General features: G+C 37.3%; 1 protein-coding gene across 1 annotated transcript; it reads right to left on the reverse strand.

Annotated features, from left to right (window-relative positions):
* Positions 1-409: 409 nt before the first annotated feature.
* On the reverse strand, positions 410-10,305 carry LOC117300967. The gene is made up of 6 exons (XM_033784837.1): positions 10,130-10,305; positions 7,127-7,590; positions 5,135-6,421; positions 4,149-4,292; positions 3,459-3,650; positions 410-2,769 (listed from the first exon to the last, which is right to left on the reverse strand). The coding sequence occupies exons 2-6, from the start codon at positions 7,532-7,534 to the stop codon at positions 2,089-2,091; spliced, it is 2,712 nt and encodes a 903-aa protein (XP_033640728.1). The 5' UTR covers positions 7,535-7,590; positions 10,130-10,305; the 3' UTR covers positions 410-2,088.
* Positions 10,306-10,711: the final 406 nt, after the last annotated feature.

The raw sequence follows: 10,711 nt of genomic DNA on the forward strand, positions 1-10,711 counted from the left end.
AGGGAGCCGCTTCTCACAATGTTTTATACTGTCAACAGCTCTCCATTGCTTGTTACCAAGTAAGTTTTTTGGTACCAACAATTACACATGTAGTTTGAGTAAATACCAGTAACAAAACCTTAATGAGAAATTTAGGCCTAGCTGTTGCAAACTGCTTACCAACCAGAAGGACTTTGGGTTTAAATGACAACAATTTAAATGGCCTTTCATTAAATATTTTGAACTGGTTAAATAAGGGAACAAAAGGGTAGCGACGAGTTCTTACATGTACATGGCCGTTTAAAGCCGGCAGGGTCGAATTGCCGTGTGATAAGGCCCGAGTCGAAGGCGAGGCAACGACCCTGCAAGGTTTTAAACAGACGTTTAAGAACAAGTCACTACTCTTTTATTCCCATTCATAAATGCCCTTTTGTTAAAAAACGTAAACAAAATACAATTACAGACACTTTGACAGTTAAACATTTGAGGTTTGAAATATTTATTTCCCTGTTATTAGGGAAGTTTTGCCTGTGCGTACTCCACGTTAATTGGCTTACACAGCTAGCGCAGAAATTTTGTGCTTGAACAGTAGCCTCAGCTGAAAAAAAAAAAACAGTGATCGCAAGTGCAGAATTCGACAATAAGCAGAGCCTTGAGTTTGGGCCCTGATGATGTCATCATCGCAATAATCTTTGTTGCGCCATTCTACGAGTCAATGACCTTTTGTGTTATACAGTGTACGTTCCTGCACATTTTCGCCAATGCTGTGTTTACACTTAATTTTCACAATGATTTGGGGTTGAACAAAGAAAAATGTACTACAGCGGGTTATGAATCTACGACCTCTGGACCAACTTTCCAGGGCTGTACCAACTGAGCTATCTAGCCCCACATAATACATTGTTGGTTTCCCTACTTTGTAAATATCTTTGTTTGTGGTCAGAAGCCATGCAACCGTTACATAGCTGTCGTGTAGAAAGGAACGACACCAAAGTTTACGATTCAACCTGGGACGCTTCAGCCAGGGGCTCACCTTTTTTAAAAAGGGGATCTGCAACTTTTTATTCAAGATTTTAAATAGAATTGTTTTGAACAAACAATTTGACTCATAAAATGGCAGCAAAGTAGTGGTACTGGTGTAAGAAGTCAATACTTGTAATAATATAGGTCTGTTTTAAACTATTACTTACATGTTTACTGTGCTTTAGCAAGCACAATATATTTCTAATTAAACCATGAATACAGAGCAAATTAATCCAGCATTAGGGAATTCATTCATTGAGTAACAAGGGGATACATTGTTTATATCTACAAATGTATACATAAGAAACTGACTCTAAGATGTACTGTTAGCCCAGCTCAGCGGGTATCATCACATTAATTTTGCTTGACCCTAAATCTGGTACAAATAATTAAAAAAATTGTGTTCAAATAAAGTCAATTTTTTTTAATTTTCAACTTCTGCTATTAGAAATTCAGATTTTACATTTCTCCACACTCCTGCAGTCCAAACGTGTACAACGCAAATTGCCAAATATGTACCAGCAGAAAGCTTGAATGAATTTTGCCTTATAGACTTTTGGACTACCCGATGTACGAGGAAATGAAAAATCTGAATTTCTGATAGCAAAACATTAAAATTTGAAAAGGGACTTTAATTAAATATGATTTCTGGTTTATAACACCAGATTTTGGCAAGATTTTGTTTGTACACTTTTTGTCCTTCATAGTCAGTTTCCTTTTTTAATACAGTGTACATGTAGTGCACATTTTGGGCGATGTACATGTAGCAAGTAACCTGCTCACAGTGGTTAATTGTGACTACAGGAGCCACCTGTGACATTGGCAAATGGGTCAGATCAAGCAATCAGTGGATTTTAAGGTAATTACAACTTTTATTTTATTTGTTAAGGTTTATTCTTAGCTTTTTCACTGTCCAGTGTGTACATTAATGCCTTTTTACACAGTCTAACTCTGATTTGTGTGTAACAGCACAGCTAAAAACTGCTTTGCACACAGACTGATGTGTAATCGGCTTTTTTGCTTTGTCTAAGACCCTGGCAAGTAACCAACCAACAAGCAACTACTTTTGATCTCACTAGTCCAAAACTAGTGTGATTTAGGAATATTGACATAGTAAGATTCCGTTTGAGTGGTAGTTAATTCCATTGGTGGAAGTAGGTGCCGGTAACCCCTTGGAAGCTCAGCTTGTGCTTCCGCTGGAGGGAAATCGTGAGGCAAACTATAAGGATCAAAGTCTTCGCCTGGCTGTGAATTTTTTTTGAAGCGGTTCACTATGAAATTTGTTAAACGTGTGAATGTATTCCTGGGTGTGACAGAGATCTGATTTGGTTGCAAATCTAGCTGACTGTTACTATTTACAGATGGGTCATTAGAATGCAAGTAGAGATGTTCAACATTGCCACCAATTTCAGAATTGCCTGCTGCATTCCGACTCTCTTCAACCTGTTGGTTTACTAGTCTGGTTTGTTCACTTATTCTAAGTCTGCTTTGACTTGCTTGACATTGAGCCAATAATTGGTCATTTCTAACCTGTATCCCATTGTCTTGTTGAACTTGATGCCCGTAGTTCTCCCGGATGGGATGGTTTGCTTGTCCAGCCTGGTCTTGCCGGTCGTCATCAGAACAATCTATTGGACCATTTATCTCTCCTCTTTCAATCTTCAGTTGCCTTTCTCTGTAGTACCAGAATAAATTCTTGTACATTTGTGGTGGCCAGGTGTGGGAGTCTGCACTGTCTACACGCATATTCAAACTGTCCATTTGGTTCTGTGGATTAAGTTACAATGCACATTAAGTTAAATTGATTCTAACGGTAATGTTGTGTATACACTTATTAGGATATATATAAAGGTACATTTGTACGTTATGCAGCACAATGAAGCTACAGCCGTAATCTGAAGGCCAAAAGCAATAATGGTTGAGTTTGTTTCCGGTGCTCTGAATACGCTGCATTGCATTGTACAGAACTACGGTCAGTTTGTGGCCTACATTTGTATACATGCAGGTCACTGGTTCCAGTCTCTGGTGTTGTCAGAGCAAAGTTGTTGTTCGAATCCCTGGATCGTGACACAATCGCCATTGAGCAGGGCACTTACAAAGCCATAATTGATTTGTAAAAATTTTTTTTAAGGTAGTGCATTTTGCTCTACTAGCCAGGCTCCTAAGTAGTGGATGATACCTTTGTCTACCTCCTTACACATGGGTACCTATTTCAGCCCCAGGAGAAGCTGGCAACATCCCTATGGTCAAGCTTGCCTATGGTGACAGTTGATTTGGGTCTATTTACAGCCCAAGTCGTCAGTCAAGCGTAGCCCTCAACTTGGAGTTGCTGTCTGTGGCCGTGATTATAGGCGATTTCTCATTAAAACAAATTTGAATGTATTTTTTCAGTTTTAAACGAGCACTTGTGGGACAACTAACATGACTTATTTATAGTCTTAAGATTGTGCACGTACCCTTATTTTAATCTCATGAACTGCCCTGATGACCACTGCAGACATTGGATGTGATCTTTGGGACACACTGACATCACATTCTAGCTGTCGTTGGTTATCATTTGACGCATCGTTCTGGGGGACTGGTTTCAAATTAAAAGTGCATGACTCATCCACACGAGTGTCCATTTGAAATCTTTGCAATGGCAGCACCTGTGGCGTGTAAATTAATTGAGACTTAGTTACGCTTACCAACAACACAATTTCATCAAAAGAAATTGATGAATGCACATGAAATTGATGAAAAGGCATTTTGTAGCGGTTATGATGTGATTGTTTTCACAGGTTATTTTCATGATGTGTTGAGTCAAACTTAAAATTGAAATGATTTTTCAATTCCAAGGAAAATCATTTACTTTCCTTTTGACTTTGTTACTATTTAAATTTGTATTGAGCAATCACCCTAAACACAGATGTGCTTCTGTTTTACAGGGAAGCTCAATTGAAGAAAGAGGTTAAAATTAAAGCACTGTTTTTTTGTTTGGCAACTCACACCTGTTATCTCCATGTAATGTTAAAGTTCCCATAGACTTTAAAATATTCTCAATTGCCAAAAATAAAAATGTCCTTGCCTTTGCAAAGATGAAATTCCAGGTCTGTAATAATGACAAATGCAATTTAAACGAGTTTTAACTCTTGAATTTCTCTTGCCTGTGTTTTGTTGGATGTTTCCCACTGTTTATTCAGACTCTGAACCTCAACAAATACATGGTTGTTTGGGCCTTCAGTGGTGTTGAGGAACAGTCGACGCTGTGTGTCCATCGCTGTGCTGTTTTCTTCAGCTTCTTTAATATACTGAAAGGAGTTGAGTAGGAGATAAAATTTGGTAGCTATAAATGTAGCAGTAATGTCACATGTTATTTTTAATGGTGCATAAGCATGGTGTGTCAAGGCCGAGCTGAGAATCGCACCCAACTTGTTTTTTGATCAGTAGAGTGTGGGTTGAAGTCCCTGTCATGATGCTTCTGTCCTGAAAAACAGGGTATTTGGGGGGTAATTATCAAAGACTATTATTCTCACTTTGTGCATACCAACTTGCATTTAAAATAACAAACCTGTGAACGTTTGGGCTGGATTGATCACTGAAGTTGATTGAGAATAATGAAAAAGAAGAAAATTGTTGCAACCAAAATGACATAATTGTATTAATGTGAACAAATGTAATAAGCCTCCGAGAAAGACTCTGCTAGGGTCAAAACTAAAAGCCATTAACTTAAAGACACTGGACACTATTGGTAATTGTCAAAGACTATTCTTCACAGTTGGTGTATCTCATGCACAAAATAACAAACCTGTGAAAATTTGAACTCATTCAAATTGTTGCCAGATAATAATGGAAGAACAAAACACCCTTGTCACACGAAGTTGTTTTCTTTCAGATGCTTGAATTTGGGACCTCAAAATCTAGTTCTGAGGTCTTGTCATCAAATTTGTAGAAAATAACTTCTTTCTCGAAAACTACGTTACTTCAGAGGGAGCTGTTTCTCACAATGATTTTTACTATCAACAGCTGTCCATTGCTTGTTACCAAGTAAGTTTTTATGCTAACAATTATTTTGAGTAATTACATTTACATGTACATTTGTACATGTGCCAATAGTGTCCAGTGCCTTTAAAAACAAATTTGTTCAACATACCTCATATGTTTCTGGAGATTCATCCCAGATACGGACTCTTAACTGCAGGCAACCATTCACGGGATGTAGTGGTCCATGCTGTGCTATAAAAACCCCAACTCTGAGCTTTACACTATGTGGGCCATTAACAGGACGCTCATCAAACTGTTCAACGGCTCCAAATCCAGTGAAGTGATCGGATATCACTGTGCAAAGACCATCATGAAACAGTACAACTTCGCTGGAACAATCAGAGATGTCTGCCCATGGTTGTGTGGATGAATCTTGACGAACTCCCATCAACTTGCTGGGAGAAGAGCTGGACTGGACAGGGAAGGTCAGAATCACAGGAAGGTTGAACTTGAGCCCAGAGGTACCGCAATGAACAATGGGTGAAACAAACCCATTCTTCACAGTGTGAGAAGATGACGTCAAGTTCTGTTGAACGTAGATGTATATTTCCTGAGGCCCATCTCCAAGAGCATCAGGTGGTATGTAGAGGACTACACCATGTGACTTCAGCTGTAAACACCCGCCTTTCTTGTCCATCATGCGACCTGCGAAATTGAGATTTGAAACAACCATACTGGTAACGTCTCTGCACCCTCCCTGCTGCTTCAACTGCTTCCTGAACTCCACCAGGTGCTCTTCGATTTCAGGTAATTCTTTGCAAGAGGTTTGTCGCCCTGGACTTAGTTCGGTCTGCAGTTTTTTCTTGGGAGCTGACATCTTGTCCTTTTGAGTGAGATCACGTTTTTCTTCTTGTGTCTGCCCCTTGGCATCTTTCAGGTTTTCTTCAGTTTCAGTCATCTCTTTGCAAGGTGCTCGTTGATCTGCTTTAAGTTTTGTCTCCAGCTCCTTTATGAAAGAAGGCATCTTAGTAGCTTTGTTCTTTTCATGCTGTTCCCTCTCCATGTATTCTTCAAATAGGTCTTCACATTCATGTATCTCTTTGCAGGATTCCCGTAGTCTACTGGGTCGTGGTACAGGGTTAATCTTGGTATCTGAAACCCTAGTTGTGTTGTCCTCTTTAGTGACTTCATCAGTACATCTTTGATAATGTTTCTGCCCCTCTTGCTCACTCGAGGGTTCTTGAGCTTTGTTTGTCCCATTGGAAGGAGTATGTCCTCTCGCATTTAGTACAGGCTTGGTGTATGACATCTCATGAGATGTCACAGTTTCACTCATTTGGCGGAGGTGTACTTCATTTTCTTGTTTGTTTCCAGATGACTTATTTTCTTCACTTGGCGTCCCTAATTTGACCTTGTACTTTGGGCAGACATTCTCGTAAGTTGGATCTTCGTAGTGCTGGGGATCACAGACAAGATGCATATTGTAAATCAATTGGGAAAATTTTCTTGAATTCAGATCGAAAACATCTTCAGTGTTGCAATTCGTCACTCGTTTCACAAACTGACCTAGTATCTTACCAAATATTTCCCATTGTTTCATTTTTGTATTTTTCTTCAACCATTTTTACAAATTATTTATAAGCATGTGCTGTTGATAATTTTTAGCAAGTTTCAGTACTTTTTAAAGTACTTTTAAGATGTAATTTGCACCAATGAAAACAAGTTAACTCATAACACATTGCAGATATCTTGTTTTCTCATTTTGAGTTATGGCTAGTGAACAATATTCTGGTCCAGCAATAGTTTTGAGCTACATGTCTTGTGGAATTTCCCCAAGATTTGAACCTTAGGTGGGTGTTGTTTTTGTTTATGTACTCACAAATAGGATTCTGTGAGAAAACGTATCAGTAAATTATGCCATGGGAAGAAGATGTACACGTATGTACAGAACATGCTATAGACCTTTATCATGGTGCAGCCATCTTGATTTTCGCCCATTCAACCCAGTGTAACCAGACCGAGGCAGGAAGGGAAAATAGTCTTGTTCCTTTTTGTGTGATGACTATTAGCATTTATAACTGGTACTTGATACAGGGAACATGACCAAGATTGTGGCTGCATGATAAAGGTTGATTAGACTAAGAATTGAAGTTATACTGACCAATGGAACTCTTGTCTGAACAGCTGAAATTTGTTGTTCGGGGATGCTGCTGTAGTAAACTCCAGTTTCCAAAGGAGTTGTGTAGTTTCTTGAATCAGTTTCTTCCGCAAATTGTGGAATGCAGTTGCCATAGATTACTGATTTTAAACTCTCGGAGTGTGGTTGCTTTCTTTCGTTAGTCGTATAACAATTATCACACGCTTTTTCGGTACATGTGGATGATTTTTTCAGGGACTTTTTTGAAGTACCCCCGTGTGGACCTTTGTAATCTAAAGTTGTTTCATAAATATGTGAGTCTTCTGTAGCTTTTTCCATTTTAGGAGAATGACCATGTTGACTTTTTGACTCCAAATGTTTGTGGGTTTTTTTAAAGGAAAAAATCCATTGTCCCTTCAGTGTCATGGACATGTTTGATTCAAGTTTGTGACTGTCGGCCCAATCTCTGTTTTCTAGAATGCGTATTCCTGCATTGAAAAATAGTTAAAAGAAATATCGTTGAAAGCAGCATTACAAACTGTTTGTACTATGATGGACTTTTTTTTAGTAGAATATTATTGGTTTTACCCATACACCAATGTTAGTTAAGCAATGGATTTGTTACTTGTTTTTTGACAAGAATATTGGATTGAATTTAACTTCCTCCAAAATAATGAAACGTCTCTCACTGCTACAAAAGTAAAGCTGTCTCATAACTATAGATACATTATGAGTCACCACCTGCAACTTTTGGAACTTTTGGGGAAAATCCCCAGTGATGTTGAAATATGGGTAAAATCTTTTGTAACTCTTGGCTGATATGAATATCTTTTCATGAATGGTTAGTGAGCCGTACTCCCATCTTAGCGCCTTTCAGGCTACGTGTACATGTACATATTCAGTTGGTTTTCAAGGCTAAATAATTCCTTTTTTTTTTTTTCATGTGGCATACTGTTTGTGAAACTTTACATCTAGTTTTTAGCATGAATGTGTACACTCAAACTTTTATATTTGTTGATCTGACATAAACACTGGTTTTGAGACCATTGATGTTGCTCAGAAATTAATAGTATTCATTGCTTTGTTTTTAAATATAATAAAAGGCAACTATTTGGCACTTTTATCATTGTATCAAAGTGCCCTTATACACTTTTACTAGTTTTAGCACCTTCAGCATTGTGAAACCATCTCAACTCCTCAGGAGTATGCAGCACCAGCAACCAAATGATCACACAGGTTTCTTAGCATTCACATTAACAGTCTCTACCCTGGCAGGTACATACCTATTTATCTCAGTGGTAATTTGAATAAGTTTTGTGTTAAAGAGGGGCTCCAAAGGTCACATTAAATCTTGTGGTGCACTCATTTTCCAATAGATGAGTCATTAAAGTCTGGAAGACAAGTCTGCAACCTCATATGACAATGGTGTAAATTGTCGTTGAATTTATACTACTGTTATATTTCATACATGACGTCATGGGTCTGTATTCACAGGGGATTCACAGGGGAATTTTTTAGTCAGTCATAAGCTCACACTCAATGTCCTTGTGATTGATTATCAATAACGTTTAAGAATGAACTAGAAGTATTCTGTGCACAGAAATTTAAAAGACCATTTAAAGGCACTGGACACTATTGGTAATTACCCAAGATAGTTGTTAGCATAAAAACTTACTTGGTACGAGCAGTGGAGAGTTGTTGATAGTATAAAACATTGTGAGAAATGTCTCCCTCTGAAGTAGCATAGTTTTTGAGAAAGAAGTTATTTCTCACTAAAATGTTTAAATTGTATCAGCTGGGGTGCAACAAGGTTTTTTTTTTTCTTCCATTATTCTCTCTCGCAACTTTAACAACCAATTGAGTTAAAATTTTCACATTTTTGTTATTTCATGCATATGTTGAGATACACCAAGTTAAATGAGTTGTCTGTCGGAAATGTATATGTACACGTACATGTATCAGTATGGAGAAACAAGCCACAACAGACTGATGACTGGGATGAAATTCTCAACAACAACAACAAAAACAATTTCAATTTAAATGTCAAAACATATCCTACATCTATTTTATATGGGCAACTTCCTTCCTCATAAATAACATCAAAACAATGGGTTCAAACTAGCATTGACAGAAAGTCTGCTAATTTATATTCAAACAGCTCAACTTTCAACCCCCTTTTTTCTCATTTTTTTTTCTCTCGCATCTTTTGGGGTTTCTAATTTCCACAAAAAAGTACAGGTTTATTTTTTTCAGAATAACTTCATCAAGTGTTTTTGATGTTGACAAATTATGCCCTGGAATATTATCAAAGACAAATAGCAATTTACACCAGTTTAATGTGAGATTAGAGAGTTGATATTTGTTCCCTCTCACATGAGGACTTTACTTATGTTATTACAGGGGTGAAAATTAAATTAAAATTCTACGAGCCAGCAGGGACAGTTGGGAAAAATCATGGTCCAAAATAATTTTGTATTGTAAAATTGGTCAGCATCGTATAACACTAGTTAAAAAGTAATGGCTTGTTTTGTATTAAAGGGTCTGGGTACTTTTTGTAGGATACGTGACCACAGATTTACATTAAACTTACACATAAAACTTTTCTACTTAAAGATAGTACAAAGCTTCCCTTAAAATATTACTTGCTGGTGTGCTGTAGTTTTTAAGAAATTAGTAAAACAAGTCACAACAATATTTTTTGTCTCGCCGAGACAAAATTATTTTAGTATGTAAATTGTATTTACCAGTAACTATCAAGACATTGTTTTACTAATTTCTCAAAAACGACAGCACCTCAGCAAGTAATATTTTAAGGTAAGCTTTCTATTATCATCATCAGCTGATCATTATCTTCAAGCTGTGTAAGTTAAATGTCAATCTGTGGACTTTGTGTTATGTGTTACAAAAAGTACCCAAATCTTTTAAGCCAAACACACTTCGATCAATTTTATTGCAAAAATTGGTCGAAACAATTTCTTGTGAAATTATAAAGTGTGTTGTTGAAACTGACTCATTGACTGTACTTACCTTCATTGTCAAATTGAGTTTGAGGAGCATACTCAGCTGTGAAACCTTCTGTCTTGAATACGTTTGACTACTCTCTTTTTGAGTTCAGCACAAGTACTGTACATGTTCAGGCAAAATGCATACCCTGCTGTATCGTGTGAAACTTAAACTCTCAAAAGAAACTCGTACACAACAAAAATAACTGTTCCCATCAAAATTTGTATAGTGCACTTCCTGCACAAGCCAACAGAAATGTTGTTTTTACAGAATTTGTACACGCACTCTAAGCAGCAATTTTTGGCAAACTGAACTCTGTCGCACAAACTTTTACAATTCATTTTTTCATGGTCCATTAGCTCTACTCATATCAACTCCAGGTGGCGGCCTATTTGCCATTCAATCAGTAGTTCATTCATAAAGTAACCTGCTCAGTTGGTTACTGTCGACCCTAATGAATATTCAAGACAGGATTGAAAGAATTGTGCATGATTTTACGTTATGTACCAATGCACAATGTTACTGTCATCCCTAATGAATAATTCAAGCCAAGTTTGAAAGAAATTTGCATGACTTTTCTGCATGTACCTGTGCAAAGTTAGTAAA

The sequence above is a fragment of the Asterias rubens genome, chromosome 16, assembly GCF_902459465.1.
Source record: "Asterias rubens chromosome 16, eAstRub1.3, whole genome shotgun sequence".
Taxonomy (NCBI): Eukaryota; Metazoa; Echinodermata; class Asteroidea; order Forcipulatida; family Asteriidae; genus Asterias; species Asterias rubens.